The sequence below is a fragment of the Coregonus lavaretus genome (assembly GCF_964263955.1).
Source record: "Coregonus lavaretus genome assembly, chromosome: 3".
In the NCBI taxonomy this organism is placed as follows: Eukaryota; Metazoa; Chordata; class Actinopteri; order Salmoniformes; family Salmonidae; genus Coregonus; species Coregonus lavaretus.
The window spans coordinates 66,860,578-66,882,058 of record NC_139990.1 but is presented as its reverse complement, the minus strand read 5'-3'; the positions used below and the strand labels follow the sequence as shown (position 1 = coordinate 66,882,058).

Here is a 21,481-nt window from a genome sequence, read left to right as displayed (position 1 = left end):
AAAACATAGACAACATTGACAATTTAGACTCTCAGAACAGCCCAGGAATTAATATTGTGTGTGTGTGTGTGTGTGTGTTTGTGCGTGCGTGCGTGCGTGTGTGCGTGTGTGTGTGTTCATACCCCTTGACTTACTCCACATTTTGTTTTGTTACAACCTGAATTTACCCCACAAAAATGTAACCCATCTACACACAATACCCCCTAATGACTAAGTGAAAACATGTTTTTAGAAATGTTTGCATATTTATTGAAAATGAAATACAGAAATATCTCATTTACATAAATATTCATATTCCTGAATCAATACATGTTAGAATCACCTTTGGCAGCAATTACAGCTGTGAGTCTTTCTGGGTAAGTCTCTGAGAGCTTTGCACACCTGGATTGTACAATGTTTGCACATTATTCTTTAAAAAATTCTACAAGCTCTGTCAAGTTGGTTGTTAATCATTGCTAGACAGCCATTTTCAAGCCGAGTTAAGTAAAAAATGTAACTAGGCCACTCAGGAACATTCAATGTCGTCTTGGTAAGCAACTCCAGTGTATTTGGTCTTGTGTTTTGGGTTATTGTCCTATTGAAAGATGAATTCATCTCCCAGTGTTTGGTGGAAAGCAGACTGAATCAGGTTTTCCTCTAGGATTTTGCCTGTGCTCTATTCCATTTATTTTTTATCCTGAAAAACTCCCCTCTCCTTAACCCTTTGACATGTACGATCACATATTTGTGATCATTGTTGAGTGTTCCCTGCAATGTACCATCGCAAATATGTGATTGGAACAGTAGCAACAGAACGTATTTCGCAACAAACGCATTGTCGTGACGTGACTTTCATTAATGTGATGACTGTTATTTATCGAATAATTACCTACTATGTTTAATTGTTACTAGATTCAATTAATCATGTAACAATTAACTCATTAGGAATTTGGGGCACCACGGGAGAAGTTGTTTAATGAGTTACCATCTCCCGAATTAAACTCAATAATATATCGATATCGATAACAACCACTTATTAATAATTTACCTCATATCAGTCTCATTCTGAACGTCGCAGACTTCTTGAATCTGCACAAACGCAAGTCTTACTGATCATTCCGTACCACACAAATTGATTTGATTATTTATTTACTACCAAACTAAATGATGACACAGGATACACACACACACAGTATAGGTTATTGACTCCTAATACCTTGCCCCGAACTACCAGCCCTTTTGGGTAAGAAGTAATGCATGTATTTAAGTGTTGAAGGTCTTCGTCATGTATCTCTGTTGGACCCAGGCCTTTGTGGAAAGGGTTCGATTGGGTCTTCTCCTTCGGGTGGGCCTTCTCCTTCGTTCTCAGGTGTAAGGCTCTGATTGTCCACAAGAGGTCACAATGTCCTTCTTCTTACTTGTCTGTTTCCTTTCACTCGTTCTGGAAGTGGTCTTCTGAGGACGGCTAATCAGCCATGCCGATGATCCCCTGTGGGGTGATGAGAGCAGTGTAGTAGATGATGGTTTGAAGAGAGTAATAGGATGGTCCCACTTAAATTCACCTTCTTAGATACAGTACTTAGAACAGCTACTCAGCCGTAACATTGATTGTTAGAGAGGCGACTTTGTCGTCTTCACCTCGTGTTCATTTTCAGGGTCGTAACCAATGGAGACCTAAGCTGCAGCTTGAGTCCGTCTGGTCTGGTATGTTAATTCTTAACTCAATCTTTTATACCCTCGGGTAAAAAGGGGTGTTTCCGTCATACTGACACGCTCTTTGAGCTCCCTCAAGCGTGGCTAGTTATGAGGCAAAATATCATCATCACTATGATCTTGTTAGAAAGCTAAAATCACATTCATATCTTCACGAAAACATTGTCTTCCTCCACAAGGTAAAGGATGTATACCTGATATCCACAGTGTAAAAGCTCTTCAAGTCACAATGTTTTAGTTATAATGCCTTTATACCATTTTTAATGACATCACAAAATATACATTAATTTTCCATATTCCATTTCTCATCATTCCCAACATTCGGATGTTGAAATATATTGTCCCAGTGTTCATTGTTGGATGTTGAAGTTTTTGGGCGGCAAAACCTTCTGTAACAAAGGGATAGTTATTTCCCAATACTGAGGAGCAAAGGGAGAGATTCCCCTCATTTACGACCGATTGTTAAGATGTCAAAACCGGCCCACCGCCCCTTCCCCTCTTCTGTGGGTAAGAGGGTCTGGTAGTTGTCAGCTATTTACCAAGCTGATGTGAGGCCTTTGATCCTCACCCAGGAGAGTCATGACAGCATCTAAACAGCATTGTTGTCTGAAAAGCATCTAAACAATGTTTTTTACTGATGGGAAATAAAGGTCTTCACAACTTTATTCCTCAATTTCACCTTTCACTGTAAAAGATAAATGCGAACTTCATCATTCAAACATCACACGGAACATTCTATAAACCAGTCTAAATAACAGGTTGCGCTGACAAAAGATAAATAAATAAGTTAGCGACCTATGTACCACATCTCTAGTGAGCACAAGGGAGAAATGTAATATTGTTTAGAAAAGAGATGCGTGTCAGCTAAGCTAGCAGCAGTTAAATTCTTTATGATGGCAGCCATGTTTGTTTATGTTTGACAAGCGAAAACTCCCTAATCCCAGAATGCCATTCACTATAAGATGCAAATAAACGAAGTCAAAGTCAAAGATGCCCATTGCCTGAAAAATATGAACTTTCAGCATATTATAAATCTTCGATGTACTTGTTACAGTGTATACAAGAACCGGAGCACATGACAAGTCGTTTACCATTTTTGACAATCACAAAGCAAATAAAATGTTATCACCCCACAGATCAACACCCCAAATACAAGCCTACTGCCTAGCCTAACTGTAGCGTGAAAGCTAAACAGGGATGAGATATAGCCCCTGGTTCTCCTTAGACTTTACTGCCCTTGACCAGCACAAAAACATCCTGTGGCGTACTGCATTAGCATCAAATAGCCCCCGCGATATGCACATTTTCAGGGAAGTTAGGAACCAATATACACAAGCAGTCAGGAAAGCAAATGCTAACTTTTTCAAACAGAAATTTGCATCCTGTAGCACTAACTCCAAAAAGTTTTGGGACACTGTAAAGTCCATGGAGAATAAGAGCACTTCCTCCCAGCTGCCCACTGCACTGAGGCTAGGAAACACTATCACCACCGATAAATCTACAATAATCGAGAATTTCAACAAGCATTTTGTTACGGCTGGCCATGCTTTCCACCTGGCTACCACTACCCCGGCCACCAACTCTGCACCCTCCGCTGCAACTTGCCCATGCCCCCCCCCGCTTCTCCTTCACACAAATTCAGACAGCTGATGTTCTGAAAGAGCTGCAAAATCTGGACCCCTACAAATCAGCTGGGCTAGACAATCTGGACCCTTTCTTTCTAAAACTAGCCGCCGAAATTGTCGCAACCCCTATTACTAGTCTGTTCAACCTCTCTTTCGTAACGTCTGAGATCCCCAGAGATTGGAAAGCTGCCGCGGTCATCCCCCTCTTCAAAGGGGGTGACACTCTAGATCCAAACTGTTACAGACCTATATCCATCCTGCCCTGCCTTTCGAAAGTATTTGAAAGCCAAGTTAACAAACAGATCACCGACCATTTCGAATCCCACCGTACCTTCTCCGCTATGCAATCCGGTTTCCGAGCTGGTCATGGGTGCACTTCAGCCACGCTCAAGGTCCTAAACGATATTATAACCGCGATCGATAATAGACAGTACTGTGCAGCCGTCTTCATCGACCTGGCCAAGGCTTTCGACTCTGTCAACCACCGCATTCTTATTGGCAGACTAAATAGCCTTGGTTTCTCAAATGACTGCCTCGCCTGGTTCACCAACTACTTCTCAGATAGAGTTCAGTGTGTCAAATCGGAGGGCCTGTTGTCTGGACCTATGGCAGTCTCTATGGGGGTGCCACAGGGTTCAATTCTTGGGCCGACTCTTTTCTCCGTGTATATCAATGATGTCGCTCTTGCTGCTGGTGACTCTCAGATCCACCTCTACGCAGACGACACCATTTTGTATACATCTGGCCCTTCATTGGACACTGTGTTAACAAACCTCCAAACGAGCTTCAATGCCATACAACACTCCTTCAGTAGCCTCCAACTGCTCTTAAACACTAGTAAAACTAAATGCATGCTCTTCAATCGAACGCTGCTGGCACCCGCCCACCCGACTAGAATCACCACTCTCGACGGGTCTGACCTAGAGTATGTGGACAACTACAAATACCTAGGTGTCTGGTTAGACTGTAAACTCTCCTTCCAGACTCACATTAAGAATCTCCAATCCAAAGTTAAATCTAGAATCGGCTTCCTATTTCGCAACAAAACCTCCTTCACTCATGCTGCCAAACATGCCCTCGTAAAACTGACTATCCTACCGATCCTTGACTTCGGCGATGTCATTTACAAAATAGCCTCCAACACTCTACTCAGCAAATTGGATGTAGTCTATCACAGTGCCATCCGTTTTGTCTCCAAAGCCCCATACACTACCCACCACTGTGACCTGTACGCTCTTGTTGGCTGGTCCTCACTACATGTTCGTTGTCAAACCCACTGGCTCCAGGCCATCTATAAATCACTACTAGGCAAATCCCCGCCTTATCTTAGCTCATTGGTCACCATAGCAGCACCCACCCGTAGTCTGCGCTCCAGCAGTTATATCTCACTGGTCATTCCCAAAGCCAACACCTCCTTTGGCCGCCATTCCTTCCAGTTCTCTGCTGCCAATGACTGGAACGAATTGCAAAAATCTCTGAAGCTGGAGACTCTTATCTCCCTCACTAACTTTAAGCATCAGTTGTCAGAGCACCTTACCGATCACTGCACCTGTACACAGCCCATCTGAAATTAGCCCACCCAACTTCCTCATCCCTATATTGTTATTTATTTTGCTATTTTGCACCCCAGTATCTCTATTTGCACATAATCTCTTGCACATCTAGCATTCCAGTGTTAATACTAATTGTAATTATTTTGCACTATAGCCTATTTATTGCCTTACCTCCATAACTTGCTACATTTGCACACACTGTTTATATATTTTCTGTTGTATTTTTTTTGACTTTATGTTTTTTTACCCCATATGTAACTCTGTGTTGTTGTTTTTATCGCACTACTATGCTTTATCTTGGCCAGGTCGCAGTTGTAAATGAGAACTTGTTCTCAACTGGCTTACCTGGTTAAATAAAGGTGAAATAGAAATAAATAAAAATAAAAATGAAACCATTTTAGGGGGGTTTGTGGGGGGTTTCATTTCATTTGTGTGGGGTTTTCAAGTCCATGGGGGTAGAAATGCAGGAAGGTATCGTGGGGGGATATGATGGAAGAAATATTACTATTTATCAATAAATGGGGGCAAAAACAGGAGAAGTTTATACGCTTGCAACCCTGAGGTACCATAGCTACAATCTGATGCTGCATTCAAAACAACTGTGAACTGGGAGCTTGGAAATCTCAGACTTCCGACTTCAGTGCTTTCAAGACAACTGGGAACTCCCCCCCAAAAAAGCTCAGACTGGGAAAAATATTTTTGAAAAGTCCTCCAACTCGGAATTCCAACTCGGGAACTCGGGCCTCTTTCTAGAGCTCCGACTTTCTGACCTGAAGATCATTGACGTCATGAGTTGACCTCGTATTTTACAGTTCCCAGTTGTCTTGAAAGCACCATAAGTCAGTCGAGGGAACTATCCCTTCACCTCATTTTGTATAACATCTTTAGTCTGACAGACGCTTACGTGACAACCAGAATGCATTGTATAACGTCAACAAACATGGCGCCACACATAGCTGGCAAATAACTTAGCATTAGCTCATTATAATCAGTAAAACCTTCAAAAAAGTATTTTACACACATCATATGTGTCGATTACAATCTATGCAAGAATCGGAATGCATGATTTGTCACCAGTACTTCAAAACGTGAAAAAAACACTAAATACATTATGCTCCATACATACATACGGTATGCTACAGTAGAAATGGCAACACGATATACAGAAAATAAGGCACTTACTTTGATAGGAATGTACACGTCCAAAGTTATTATTTGTAAGGAAAACAACAATTTAGGCAATGTGGGTGGGCGCCAGCCGGAAAATGTGCCAGGGGTAAAAGGTTTGTGCAAGGCCTGTTCTGACTAGAGATTTGCAATGTCTTCATACTTGATCTGTGGAAACACTGTGGAAGTGCTTGGGCTCTCATCGAAGATGGAAGTTTGTCCGGCTCAGTAAAGCCTCAAACATAAATTGTCTGCAACAGTGAAATGGGTTACTTCTTATGCGAATTAACGAGGAGGCGGAACATACCTCAATTCAAACTTGTTAGAAAATAATTTGAAATTGACAAGTTGAAACATAGCCTATAGATAATTAGCATGCAGCATGCCTTAGTTTGAGGAGAGCACGGGTTAACTGTTCTGTTGCGTAAGAATCACATTTTGGAACATTGAGTGCATTCTGACATGACGCGCATAAAAAACTCACACTGGGGGCGACCGTTAGAGATATTTGGAACTCACTCGTGAAAAGGTTAACGATTACAAGCATACCCAAAACATGAAACAGTCACCACTATGCTTGAAAATATGGAGAGTGGTACTCAGTAATTTTTGCAGTATTAGTTTAGTGCCTTGTTGCAAACAGGATGCATGTTTTGGAATATGTTTTATTCTGTACAGGCTTCCTTCCTTTAACTCTGTCAATTAGGTTAGTATTGTAGAGTAACTACAATGTTGTTGATCCATCCTCAGTTTTCTCCTATCACAACCATTAAACTCAGTAACTGTTTTAAAGTCACCATTGGCCTCATGGTGAAATCCCTGTGTTGTTTCCTTCCTCTCTGGCAACTGAGTTAGGAAGGACGCATGTATCTTTGTAGTGACTGGGTGTACTGATACACCATCCAAAGTCTAATTAATAACTTCACCATGCTCAAAGGGATATTCAATATACCAATAGGTGCCCTTCTTTGCGAGGCATTGGAAAACCTCCCTGGTCTTTGTGGTTGAATCTGTGTTTGAAATTCACTGCTCAACTGAGGGACCTTACAGATAATTTTATGTGTGGGGTGCAGAGATGAGGTAGTCATTCAAAAATAATGTTAAACACTATAACTATGTCACTATGTGACTTGTTATGCACGTTTTTACTACTGAACTTATTTAGGCTTGCCATAAAAAAGGGGTTGAATACTTATTGACTCAAGACATTTCAGCTTTTCATTATTAATACATTTGTAAAAACATAATTCCATTTTTACATTATGGAGTATTGTGTGTAGGGCAGTGACACAAATTCAGGCTGTAACACAGCAAAATGTGGAAAAAGTCAAGGGGTATGAATACAGTCTGAGGGCACTGTAGATTCCATTCCCAGACCTCAGGTTAAACTACTAGCCACGTGGCTAATTTGAATAAGCCTCTGGCTGTCAGGCCTGAACATTTAGACACAGGGTACACATCTATAACATATTCATAATTCAGAAACAACCACGTTTGTTATTCAAAGAATGTGTTTATTTATATAAAATGTAAATATGATTTAACAAATCATTTAATCTTAGAATGAAAACATCGCAAACATGTAGAAATAGGAAATGTATAAAACAAATGTACAAAATGTACAACAACGGAAAAATCCCCACTTATTTCAATTAGCTATGTATTTTTCTTGTGTCAGTAGGCTATACATTTATGTCTACAAAATGATACAAAACACTTATGTACAAGATTGAGGTTCTGCAGTGAGAAAGAAGTCAATGAGATTGCATCTTCTCCACAGAGTCCAAAAGAAATGTAGAAGAATAGGGGGGAAATTAAAGGCAATAAGTTAATAAGCTGGCTTTAGGTCCTCAGAATTTGCAGCAGAAGCCACAGCTCTTGTTGTGACAGCAGTTGCAGCACCAACGGCACAGGGAGAGGTGGCTCTGACGCTTGAACCTGAAATGCTCCTGTTCCCGCCAAAAAAAGAAAATTAAAAAAGGAGGGAACAAGCACATGGTAAGTCTTTTTGTCCAAGTCTCCATTTCATAACCACATTGTGCACTGTTCGTCCTGAAGCACTTTCTAATGGCTCACAATCAAACGATAACAGGTAGCACTAGTGGGTTAATTCAATTCTGCAGGGCAAACGCAACCACTTAGATTTTAATTTGCTAAAGGTAATTAGCTTAATTAATTCACACAATTGAACATACCGGCGGACGCATGGACTCGCCGCTCGGCTGTTGATGTTCCCCAACTGGACTGCCAATGCTTCCAACCTCGTCTGTTTGCACCTGCAAAGACATTATGCACAAATTAGTCATGATCAACCTATGCAGACATGTTTGAAGTGGGTTGGTGTTATAAAAGTTGACATACCTCGGAGAAAGGAACAGCTGTGCTTTCAAGGATTTACATACATGCGAGGACGACCGCCACTGCAACTGCAACACTGAAGGCCTTCATTCTCAGTTTTGTTAGAAGGCTTATAGCCTATTGAAATCAGTCCTGTTGAAGTCAGTTGGAATTGAAGCGACAGCCTATGAAGATCAGAACTCTTAAATATTCCCATAAAGAGACATTCTCCAACGCACAACTTTCAATGCACTAGATGAGTCCTAAGTTAGTTGATGGTCCATTTGGTGTTAGCGGTTGAGGAACTTCTCTGTCTTGTGTTAAGACTGCGGTACACCAGTATTTATACACACTTTGGCCACTGTTGTGCAATCCTGCCACTTGACCAGATTTCCACTAGATAACACAGCCGCTCTGGCGGGAGAAATCAATGGACAAATCTCACAGCTAATCACAGCTGTAAGTCATACTGTGAAACACTATCATTCCACTATTACTGCAGACATATTATGGAAATTTTCTGACATTACAGTACAATGCAAAAATTATACCAAAAAATCCTATGTGTAGCACCTTTCATTCAGGTGTTTCAAGTGCTATTAGGAATAAAATAATATGATAGTTTTATGTGGCAGGCATTATCAGACCTAATGAAAAAGAAAATATTTTAAAAGGTTTAGGTAGGCTTTATAATAGTGATTCACACTTGAATTGTTAGGCAAAGGTATTTTTGTAGTTGAGAAAAAAACCTACATTTATTTGAATGTGTAGTCTACTAAAATGTCCTGTGTGGCTCAGTTGGTAGAGCATGTTGCTTGCAACGCCAGGGTTGTGGGTTTGATTCCCAAGGGGGACCAGTACAGAGAAAAAAAAGTGTGAGATGAATGCACTTACTGTAAGTTGCTTTGGATAAGAGTGTATCTTTAAAACAATGACACATGCTATGCTGCTATATCACATTTCAGAAACACAAAATGATACTGTGAAAATTGTAAGCCTCTGAATGCATAATTTCCATCCTCAAAATAGTCTGTGATAAGTGGTTAATAGCCTAATAATAATGAATTGTACGTGCTCTCAATGGCTCAACTTGTTTGATATTATACAGTTATATTTTAATCCATTCACTAAGTATTTTATTGGCTGTGCCCAACTTGTCTCTTTAAGTGAAATAACATGTTGTGGGGACCCCTGCGTCAGTCTGACTTGTATATAGAGAACCCTTTGTCATTGCTTGTTGACTTTGGGTGACCGGAACATCAGTGTCAACAAATATAACCACGAATGACTCCTCATTGGAATCCACCCAGCTAGCTTAATTTGTTGAGTAGTAATGAAAGTGGGGGTGAGGGAGGAACTTTCTGCTGTGTCACCAGTTGCCAGCACTATCTTTGTGAATCTTCTGGTCAAACAGAGCTCGGCTCCAATGGGGTGGACACAGAGACACAGTCACCTAGACAGGCGCCAGTCCACCACTCGCTCCTCCTGGGCCGGGGCATTGACATTATTTCCCCCTCTGTCATCCTAACTACCTCTGTCTCCCACCTCCTCCCTCTCACCACCTCACATGTACTTTATTTGTTCTGGCACTTGACCCAAAATGTCCCAAAAATTAAGTTAAGAAAAATATTTACTAATGAAATAGCCAACCAGCGAAAAACCGACCCCCACCTTCTCCAGACCAGCCAGAAAGCCTGTCGTCTTGCCCAGTTGCTGTGGCTAATTTGTTAATGTAGAACTGGATCACTGAGTATACAAAAAAATTAGGAACACCTTCCTAATATTGAGTTGCAAATTCGTCGGGGCATGGACTCTACAAAGTGTCGAAAGCTTTTCACAGGGATGCTGGCCCATGTTGACTTCAATGCTTCCACAGTGTCAAGTTGGCTGGATGTCCTTTGGGTGGTGGACCATTTTTAATACACATGGGAAACTGTTGAGCATGAAAAACCCAGCAGCGGTGCAGTTCTTGACACAAACCAGTGCGCCTGGCACCAACTACCATACCCCGTTCAAAGGCACTTAAATATTTTGTCCTTCCCATTCACCCTCTGAATGTCACACATTCACAATCCATGCCTCAATTGTCTCAAGGCTTTAAAAAAATTGTTTCACCTGTCTCCTCCCCTTCATCTACACTGATTTAAATGGATTTAACAAGTGACATCAATAAGGGATAATACCTTTCACCTGGACTCACCTGGTCAGTCTATGTCATGGAATGTGTGCCATTCACAGTGGTTAAATATCCCTATTTTGACATACAGTCTCTTCAGAAAGTTTTTCATACACCTTGACTTATTCCAAATTATGTTGTGTCACTGCCTGAATTCAAAATGGATTAAAATTGATTTTTTTTACACACAATACCCCATAATGACAAAGTGAAAACATGCTTTCAAATTTATTGAAAATTAAATACAGAAATATATAATTTGCATAAGTATTCACACCCCTGAGTCAATACTTTGTAGAAGCACCTTTAGCAGCCATTACAGCTTTGAGTCTTTCTGGGTAAGTCTCTAAGAGCTTTCCACACCTGGATTGTGCAACATCTGCCCATTAATATTTTCAAAATTCTTCAAGCTCTGTCAAATTGGTTGTTGATCAATGCTAGACAACCATTTTCAGGTCTTGCCTTAGATTTCCAAGTAGATTTCAACATAAGTCAAACTGTAACTCGGCCACTCAGGAACATTCACAGTCTTCTTGGTAAGCAACTCCTGTGTAGATTTGACCATATGTTTTAGGTTATTGTCCTGCTGAAATGTGAATTAATTTCCCAGTGTCTGGTGGAAAGCAGACTGAACCAGGTTTTCCTCTAGGATTTTAACTGTGCTTAGCTCCATTCTGTTTATTTTGTATCCTGAAAAACCCCCCAGTCCTTAATGATTACAAGCATACCCATAACATGATGCAGCCACCACTATGCTTGAAAATATGGAGAGTGGTACTGAGTAATGTGTTGTATTGGATTTGGATTTGAATTGCTTTGCCACATTTTTTGCAGTATTACTTTCATGCCTTGTTGCAAACAGGATGCATGTTTTGGAATATTTTCATTCTGTACAGCCTTCCTACTTTTCACTCCGTCAATTATGTTAGTATTGTGGAGCAACTACAATGTTGTTGATCCATCCTCAGTTTTCTACTATCTCAGCCATTAAACTCTATAACTGTTTTGAAGTCACCATTGGCCTCATGGTGAAATCGCTGAGCGGTTTCCTTCCTCTCTGGCAACTGAGCTAGGAAGGACGCCTGTATCTTTGTAGTGACTGGGTGTAATGATACACCATCGAAAGTCTAATTAATAACTTCAACATGCTCAAACGGATATTCAATGTCTGTATTATTATTTTTTTTACCCATCATCCAATAGGTACCATTCTTTGCGAGGCATTAGAAAACCTCCCTGGTCTGTATGGTTGAATCTGTGTTTGAAATTCACTGCTCGACTGAGGGACCTTACAGATAACTGTATGTGTGGGGTACAGAAATTAGGTAGTCATTGAAAAATCATGTTAATTAACCCATAACAGTCTAAGCCCTTTCTGAGCAATATGGAAATGATTTAAGAAGGTCATACCAAGGATCATTTAGCTATTTGATTTTGAATTTTAAGACCCCTTGAAGTATCCCAAAAATTTAATAAAAACATTTTGGGGGGCCTTATTGTTATTAGCCCATAGAAATGCATTGAATAACAGATTCACTACATGGAACAACAGATAGTCCCCAAAATAAATCTAAAAATAAGTTTGTTCTGAAGTGTCTGTCCTATATCTGAGAAATAAAAAAAAGATCAGGAAACATATATAGACACTACCTGTCAAATGTTTGGACACACCTACTCATTGAAGGGTTTTTCTTAATTGTTTATATTTTTTACATTGTAAAATAATAGTGGTCATCAAAACTATGAAATAACACATATGGAATAATGTAGCAACCAAAAAAGGGTTAACAAATCAAAATAGATATTTGAGATTCTTCAAATAGCCACATTTTGCCTTGATGACAGCTATAAACACTCTTGGCATTCTCTCAACCAGCTTCACCTGGAATGCTACTCCAACAGTCTTGAAGGAGTTCCCACATATGCTGAGCACTTGTTGGCTGCCCAACACTAAGCCCAAAACAGATGGGATGGCATATCGCTGCAGAATGCTGTGGTAGCCATGCTGGTTAAGTGTGCCTTGAATTCTGAATAAAATCACAGACAGGGTCACCAGCAAAGCACCCCCACACCATAACACCTCCTCCTCCATGCTTTAAGGTGGGAAATAGACATGCAGAGATCATCCGTTAAACCACAATGCGTCTCACAAAGACACGGCGGCTGGAACCAAACATTTCAAATTTGGACTCCAGACCAAAGGACACATTTCCACGGGTCTAATGTCCATTGCTCGTGTTTCTTGGCCCAAGCAGGTCTCTTTTTCTTATTGGTGTCCTTTAGTAGTGGTTTCTTTGCAGCAATTCAACCATGAAGGCCTGATTCACACAGTCCCCTCTGAACAGTTGATGTTGAGATGTGTCTGTTACTTGAACTCTGTGAAGCATTTATTTGGCCTGCAATTTCTGAGGCTGGTAACTCTAATGAACTTATCCTCTGCAGCAGAGGTAACTCTGGGTCTTCCATTCCTCTGGCGGTCCTCATGAGAGCCAGTTTCATCATAGCGCTTGATGGTTTTTGTGACTGCACTTGAAGAAACTTTCAAAGTGCTTGACATTTTCCGGATTGGCTGACCTTCATGTCTTAAAGTAATGATGGACTGTCATTTCTCTTTGCTTATTTGAGCTGTTCTTGCCATAATATGGACTTGGTCTTTTACCAAAAATGGGGCTACCTTCTGTATACCCCCCTACCTTGTCACAACACAACTGATTGGCTCAAACACATTAAGAAGGAAAGAAATTACACAAATTAACTTTTAAGAAGGTACACCTGTTAATTGAAATGCATTCCAGGTGACTACCTCATGAAGCTGGTTGAGAGAATGCCAAGAGTTTGCAAAGCTGTCATCAAGGCAAAGGGTGGCTATTTGAAGAATCTCAAATATGAAATATATTTTTGATTTGTTTAACACTTTTTTGGTTACTACATGATTCCATATGTGTTATTTCATAGTTTTGATGTCTTTACTATTATTCTACAATGTAGAAAATAGTAAAAATAAAGAAAAACCCTTGAATGAGTAGGTGTTCTAAAACATTTGACCGGTAGTGTATGTGTTCGTGAGAGTCTCACCTTTCCATAGAGGGGTCATATTAGCCCTAACTGTTCAGACGCTACAGACAGAAGTTGGTAGATTGGCTGTACGGACTTCAGACGAGTCCCAAGACGCTTGTGGGGGCTGTAGAGCAAAATGGAGAACACCATTGTGTTCGTGAGAGACTCATTTTTCCATAGATGGGTCATAATAGTTTGTAGGTCAAACCTTTCACTACAGACGATTTTGTAAGAAGACCAATTTTAAGGATGTCTCATGGTCTGACAAACACCGCTGTAGCTCTGTCACCTTTCAACTCAGATGCGGAAGTGCGACATCGGCAGATTTTGTGGATTGAGATGATTCCAAATAACAGATATCTCTAGCTTAAACGGACAGATTTTTATGGGGAGTTTTTCTCATTATGCTAATATGATTTCCGTGGGGGCTTGGATTTCCGTTGGGGCTCGGACATCAGCTCTAGGGGGCTTTAAACACTACTATTGCACACAGAGTGAGTCCATGCAACTTATTGTGTGACTTGTTAAGCACATTTTTACTACAGAATTTATTTAGTATTGCCATAATAAAGGGGTTGAATACTTATTACCTCAAGTCATTTCAGCTTTTCGTTTTTTTATTAATTTGTAAACATTTCTAAAAACATAATTCCACTTTGACCTTATGGGGTATTTTGTGTGTAGGCCAGTGACACAAAATCTCAACTTAATCCATTTTCAATTCAAGCTGTAACACAACAATATGTGGAAAAAGTCAAGGGGTATGAATACAGTCTGAGGGCACTGTAGATTCCATTCCCAGACCTCAGGTTAAACTACTAGCCACGTGGCTAATTTGAATAAGCCTCTGGCTGTCAGGCCTGAACATTTAGACACAGGGTACACATCTATAACACATTCATAATTCAGAAACAACCCTGTTTGTTATTCAAAGAATGTGTTTATTTATATAAAAAAAATCACTATAAGAAATGATTTAACAAATAATTTAATCTTAGAATGAAAACATCGCAAACATGTAGAAATAGGAAATGTATAAAACAAATGTACAAAATGTACAACAATGGAAAAATCCCCACTTATTTCAATTAGCTATGTATTTTTCTTGTGTCAGTAGGCTATACATTTATGTCTACAAAATGATACAAAACATTTATGTACAAGATTGAGGTTCTGCAGTGAGAAAGATGTCAATGAGATTGCTTCTTCTCCACAGAGTCCAAAAGAAATGTAGAAGAATAGGGGGGAAATTAAAGGCAATAAGTTAATAAGCTGGCTTTAGGTCCTCAGAATTTGCAGCAGAAGCCACAGCCCTTGTTGTGACAGCAGTTGCAGCACCAACGGCACAGGGAGAGGTGGCTCTGACGCTTGAACCTGAAATGCTCCTGTTCCCCGCCAAAAAATCAAAATGAAAAAAGGAGGGAACAAGCACATGGTAAATATTATTGTCCAAGTCTCCACTTCACAACCACATTGTGCACTGTTCGTCCTGAAGCACTTTCTAACGACTCACAATCAAATGGTTAACAGGTACCGCTAGTGGGCTAATTCTATTCCGAGGGTGAAATGCAACCACTTAGATGTTAATTTGCTAAAGGTAATTAGCTTAATTAATTCACTCGATTGAACGTACCGGTGGACGCATGGACTCGCTGCCCGGCTGTTGATGTTCCCCAACTGGACTGTCAATGCTTCCAACCTCCTCCGTTCGCACCTGCAAAGACATTATGTACAAATTAGTCATGACCAACCTCTAAAATCGATGCACAGGTTTGTAGTGGGTTGGTGTTGGAGAATTAGACATACCTCAGAGAAAGGAACAGCGGTGCTTTCAATGATGCACATACATGCGAGGACTACCACCACTGCAACTGCAACACTGAAGGCCTTCATTCTCGGTTTTGTTAGGAAGCTTATAGCCTATTTAAAAGTCCTGTTGAAATCAGTTGGAATTGAAGTGACAGTTTATAAAGAAAATCAGAACTCTCTCCAATGCACAATTTTCAATGCGCTAGATGAGTCCAAAGTTGGCTGATTGTCGTTTTGGTGTCAGCGGTTGAGGGACTTCAATGTCATGTGTTGAGACTGCGGTGCACTGGTATTTATACACACTTTGGCCACAATTGTGCAATCCACCCCACCCCCCACCCCACCCCATGGAGCTCATTCCGGTCGCATATTACCTAATCCACTTTCCCGGTTTGTGCATGGTGACATTGTATAGTTTTTTGTCTTTCATTTAGGGTGGATAACTGAAAATTGCCATAGTCTATTAGCATAGACTATTAATTAAACATTTAAGTAGGTCTACTTCTTTTTAAAAATAGATATTTTCTTTTATCATTAGAAATCTGAAAGATTTGTGGAAATTACCCAACAGCAGGAGTCATGGACAAACACTTACTGGAAGTGTATGGCTGGCTGCACAGCCCTTTGTCTGACCTGGGAAATTCCTCCACACGAGGAAGTGAGCCATTACAGTATCCATTCCTCTGTCTAAAGGATGTAATTATAACCCCTCCAAAGGAATAATTAGCCCTTTTGCAACACTTTCATTTGACGTATAATGTGGTGTAATGTGAGGAACCTGCAGTCTAACAGAATAAAATTAATTTGAAAGAAGAGGAAAAGTAGAACAGTGAAAAAGAAAAGAGAGGTGCAAATAGAGCTCTTAATTCAGGTGACAATATTACGTGACATGCATTATGTAGTGTTTATCAGACCTAATGAAAAAAAACAATATTTCAAAAGGTCAGATAGGCAATATAATAGCAATTCACACTTGAATTGTTAGGTAAAGGTATTTTTGTAGTAAAAAAAAAGACATTTATTTTTGTTATTTTAATTTGTAGGCTATTACAATGACACATTTAATATCCTGCTATGCTGCTACACTGAGTGTACAAAACATTAAGAACACCTTCCTAATTCTTCAGGGCATGGACTATATAAGGTGTCGAAAGCATTCCACAGGGATCCTGGCCCATGTTGACTCCAATACTTCCCACAGTTGTGTCAAGTTGGCTGGATGTCCTTTGGGTGTTGAACCATTCTTGATACACAAGGGAAACTGTTGAGCATGAAAAACCCAGCAGTGTTGCAGTTCTTGAGACAAACCGATGTGCCTGGCACCTACTACCATACCCCGTTCAAAGGCACTTAAATATTTTGTCTTGCCCATTCACCCTCTGAATGGCACACTTACACAATCCATGTCTCAATTGTTTTAAGACTTAAAAATCCTTCTTTAACCTGTCTCCTCCCCTTCATTTACACTGATTAAAGTGGATTTAACAAGTGACATCAATAAGGGATCATAGCTTCACCTGGATTAACTTGGTCAGTCTATGTCATGGAAAGAGCAGGTGTTCCTAATGTTTTGTACACTCTGTGTATATCACATTTCATGCACAGAAAATTATACAGTAAATTGTAAGCCTCTGAATGCATAATTTGCATCCTCAATGAGTTGATAAGTAGTTAATAGCCTAATAATAATGAATGGTACTTTCACTCAAGGGCTCAACTTCTTTGATATTATATCATTATACTATTATGTTTTAATCCATTCACTAAGTATTTTATTGGCTGTGCCCAACTTGTCTCTTTAAAGGGATACTTCAGGAGTTTTACAGAGGCCCTTTATCTACTTCAAACTGCACACAGAGACATAAAAATGGTATCCATGAGTTTATCTGACTCTGGGGAAGTAGATAAAGGGCCTTATTGCCAAAATCCCAAAGTATCCCTTTAAGTGAAATAACATGTTGTGGGGACCCCTGCGTCAGTCTGTCTCGTATATAGATAACTCTTTGCCATCGCTTGTTGACTTTGGGTGACCGGAACATCAGTGTCAACAAATATAACCACGAATGACTCCTCATTGGAATCCACCCAGCTAGCTTAATTTGTTGAGTAGTAGTGAAAGTGGGGGTGAGGGAGGAGGTTTTTGCCAGTGTCACCATCTGCCAGCACTATCTTTGTGAATCTTCTGGTCAAACAGAGCTCGGCTCCAGTGGGGTGGACACAGAGACACAGTCAGCTAGACAGGCGCCAGTCCACCACTCGCTCCTCCTGGGCCGGGGCATTGACATTATTTCCCCCTCTGTCATCCTAACTACCTCTGTCTCCCACCTCCTCCCTCTCACCACCTCACATGTACTTTATTTGTTCTGGCACTTGACCCAAAATGTCCCAAAAATTAAGTTTAGAAAAATCATATTTACTACTTAAAAAGCCAACCGCCCAAAAACCCAATTGTCATCTTTCTTCTGACACCCCACCTTCTCCAGACCAGGCAGAAAGCCTGTCGTCTTGCACGGTTGCTGTGGCTAATTTGTTCATGTAGAACTGGGTCACTATTACATTTGTTATTTATTTTACCTTTATTTAACTAGGCAAGTCAGTTAAGAACAAATTCTTATTTACAATGACGGCCTACACCAGCCAAATCCAGACGACGCTGGGCCAATTGTGCGCCGCCCTATGGGCCTCCCAATCACGGCCGGTTGTGATACAGCCTGGAATCGAACCAGGGGGTCTGTAGTGACGCCTCTAGCACTGAGATGCATGCAGTGCCTTAGACCACTGCGCCACTCGGGAGCCCAGCTATCAGCTTATTATTGAGAAAAATATGCTAATGAACACTATTAGTGTTTAGTATTCAAAGACCATGCCCTGCACCTGACTACAGCAACTCTGTCCAATTTGTCCTCCCTTTGCTGTGACATTATCTGCCTCACAGGGCAGTGTTGAGCGCTGACTGTTTGAGTAGGCTGTACTAGCAAGCCAGACACAGTTAGTACAGGGGTTAGGATTTTCCCAGTGCAGATACTGTACAACTGCCAATCTTCTTGGGAAATTCCATTCTCCTTTTTGCAGAGTAATATGGACCATGTTAAATGTTCAATTTAGAAATGGACCATCTTGGTTCCCTTGTCTAGCAGAACCTACCAGAGAAAAACTGAAATAACCACATGAGCAATGCAGAGAACTTGTCTTGTAGGTCCCCCTGAGCACATGACTTGTCCTTCTCGCCACTGCTTGGCTGCTCAGTCTCTTGTTGTAAATAAGAAAATATGTCTCCTGTGGTGCTTACTGTAGAACCAGATGAGAGTCTGTGGGGAATAGAGGTACTGGAGGCAGTGTGAATCACTAAAGCTCTTCTGCCTTGCACTCTTGACACGAACAAGCCTCAGCCTGAGAGAGCTGGATAGGCTGAGGTTGGAGACAATACCCGTTGTTGAAATGCAATTTCTGTTAAGTAGAGAACATCTCAGCACACAAAGGAGAGACAGCCATTCAGGCCAAGTTTTCAAACTCTTGAGTGTTAAGGGTAATTCATTGGGCCTACAAGAGCGTATTGAGGACTGTGGCATTTGTTGGAGTCAACCATGCATGTTATTTACTAGCCAGCAACTCTCACTGGGTAAGCGTTGTAATTATAAAGACCTCCGATTCTACTCGATGAATTGAGGACAGTTGTGGTGTGTAGTGCTATCCAAGACATATAAGAATAAGAATAGTAGAGGTAGCTAGTGAAAAAGAAGTGAAACTCAGGTATTATATGAAACGCACCCAGACAGTTTCAAACAAATAACCATATGAGGATTCATAGTTCTATTCATACACTATAAAATAACAAATAAGTTACATAACTACTGTAATACTATTACAATATTTATTACAATAATACAATACTTAACCATTGTATTTATATGTCATCAAGGCTGACATATTATTTAAGCCTTGATGACATCGCACTGGGCACAGACGTCAGTTCAACGTGAATTCAACGTGAAATCAACAAAAAATGTCACCCTGTCATTGGATTTACAGTGAGGGAAAAAAGTATTTGATCCCCTGCTGATTTTGTATGTTTTCCCACTGACAAAGAAATGATCAGTCTATCATTTTAATGATAGGTTTATTTGAACAGTGAGAGACAGAATAACAACAACAAAATCCAGAAAAACGCATGTCAAAAATGTTATAAATTGATTTGCATTTTAATGAGAGAAATAAGTATTTGACCCCCTCTCAATCAGAAAGATTTCTGGCTCCCAGGTGTCTTTTATACAGGTAACGAGCTGAGATTAGAAGCACACTCTTAAAGGGAGTGCTCCTAATCTCAGTTTGTTACCTGTATAAAAGACACCTGTCCACAGAAGCAATCAATCAATCAGATTCCAAACTCTCCACCATGGCCAAGACCAAAGAGCTCTCCAAGGATGTCAGTGACAAGATTGTAGACCTACACAAGGCTGGAATGGGCTACAAGACCATCGCCAAGCAGCTTAGTGAGAAGGTGACAACAGTTGGTGCAATTATTCGCAAATGGAAGAAACACAAAAGAACTGTCAATCTCCCTCGGCCTGGGGCTCCGTGCAAGATCTCACCTCGTGGAGTTGCAATGATCATGAGAACGGTGAGGAATCAGCCCAGGAGGATCTTGTCAATGATCTCAAGGCAGCTGGGACCATAGTCACCAAGAAAACAATTGGTAACACATTACGCTGTGAAGGACTGAAATCCTGCAGCGCTCGCAAGGTCCCCCTGCTCAAGAAAGCACATATACAGCACATATAATCGAGCTCATTGGCATCAACTCAACTCGCCGTGTTTGGAGGAGGAGGAATGCTGCCTATGACCCCAATAACACCATCCCCACCTTCAAACATGGAGGTGGAAACATTATGCTTTGGGGGTGTTTTTCAGATAAGGGGACAGGACAACTTCACCGCATCAAAGGGGCGATGGACGGGGCCATTGACCGTCAAATCTTGGGTGAGAACCTCCTTCCCTCAGCCAGGGCATTGAAAATGGGTTGTGGATGGGTATTCCAGCATGACAATGACCCAAAACACACGGCCAAGGCAACAAAGGAGTGGCTCAAGAAGAAGCACATTAAGGTCCTGGAGTGGCCTAGCCAGTCTCCAGACCTTAATCCCATAGAAAATCTGTGGAGGGAGCTGAAGGTTCGAGTTGCCAAATGTCAGCCTCGAAACCTTAATGACTTGGAGAAGATCTGCTAAGAGGAGTGGGACAAAATCCCTTCTGAGATGTGTGCAAACCTGGTGGCCAACTACAAGAAACGTCTGACCTCTGTGATTGCCAACAAGGGTTTTGCCACCAAGTACTAAGTCATGTTTTGCAGAGGGATCAAATACTTATTTCCCTCATTAAAATGCAAATCAATTTATAACATTTTTGACATGCGTTTTTCTGGATTTTTTTGTTGTTATTCTGTCTCTCACTGTTCAAATAAACCTACCATTAAAATTATAGACTGATCATGTCTTTGTCAGTGGGCAAACATACAAAATCAGCAGGGGATCAAATACTTTTTTCCCTCACTGTAGGTTAAAAGTTGAGTGAAAAAAAGACGTTGATGACTTTTTGCAAATCCAATCAGTTTTCCACGTTGATTCAACATCCTCACATTATAAAAAAGAAGAAAGACATTTGTTTGGTAAAAACAGCAGGATATTATGTCAGCCTTGGTGACATACTGAATAACTACAATGGTTAAAAATCCCTATTTTGTCAAATCTAATGAGACCATGTCGATTCTTAACATGGTACCCATGTTGAAATTTTGAAGGCTTATTATGGGGGTGTCCGATGTCCCATAACTCAAACCCTGGACGCCTGCTACTCTTTGAATAAGCCAGTTGTCTGCATCGGTCTGTTAGAGTACCATCCCAACTGTGGGGAAAGAAAGAGAGAGAGTATGTCTCAATCTGAGGTACATGGGATCAGAGATCAACCACTTCAAACAGAGCAGGGGGCACACAGGCGCCTGGCTGGCTGTGTGTGTTTGACTGGCGGCTGTCAGACTGGCCGAGAGACAAGCACAGAGGGAGGGAGGGGGG

General features: G+C 40.8%; 1 protein-coding gene and 1 long non-coding RNA gene across 3 annotated transcripts; both read right to left on the bottom strand.

Annotated features, from left to right (window-relative positions):
* Window positions 1-1,165: 1,165 nt before the first annotated feature.
* Window positions 1,166-8,697, bottom strand: LOC311113633. Of its 2 annotated transcripts, none has more exons than XR_014611022.1 (3): window positions 8,399-8,696; window positions 8,233-8,313; window positions 1,166-1,468 (listed from the first exon to the last, which is right to left on the bottom strand). It is a non-coding gene; the product is annotated as an uncharacterized lncRNA (long non-coding RNA). The 2 variants fall into 2 exon arrangements; XR_014611021.1 differs by lacking the exon at window positions 1,166-1,468 and adding an exon at window positions 7,574-7,986 and having other exon boundaries at window positions 8,399-8,697.
* Window positions 8,698-14,579: 5,882 nt separating this feature from the next.
* LOC311113614 (hepcidin) lies at window positions 14,580-15,678 on the bottom strand. Its single transcript, XM_084156873.1, has 3 exons — window positions 15,414-15,678; window positions 15,241-15,321; window positions 14,580-14,992 (listed from the first exon to the last, which is right to left on the bottom strand). Exons 1-3 carry the CDS (start codon window positions 15,498-15,500, stop codon window positions 14,894-14,896), a joined length of 267 nt encoding a protein of 88 aa, XP_084012999.1. The 5' UTR covers window positions 15,501-15,678; the 3' UTR covers window positions 14,580-14,893.
* Between the last annotated feature and the right edge of the window lie 5,803 nt (window positions 15,679-21,481).

Bases quoted from the DNA above. Each gene is read 5' to 3' on its own strand.
- LOC311113614 (XM_084156873.1), bottom strand. From the start codon at position 15,500: ATGAAGGCCTTCAGTGTTGCAGTTGCAGTGGTGGTAGTCCTCGCATGT. The intron at 15,322-15,413 runs GTATGTCTAATT...ATGTCTTTGCAG, and splicing joins CCGCTGTTCCTTTCTCTGAG to GTGCGAACGGAGGAGGTTGG. The intron at 14,993-15,240 runs GTACGTTCAATC...GGCGGGGAACAG, and splicing joins GCGAGTCCATGCGTCCACCG to GAGCATTTCAGGTTCAAGCG.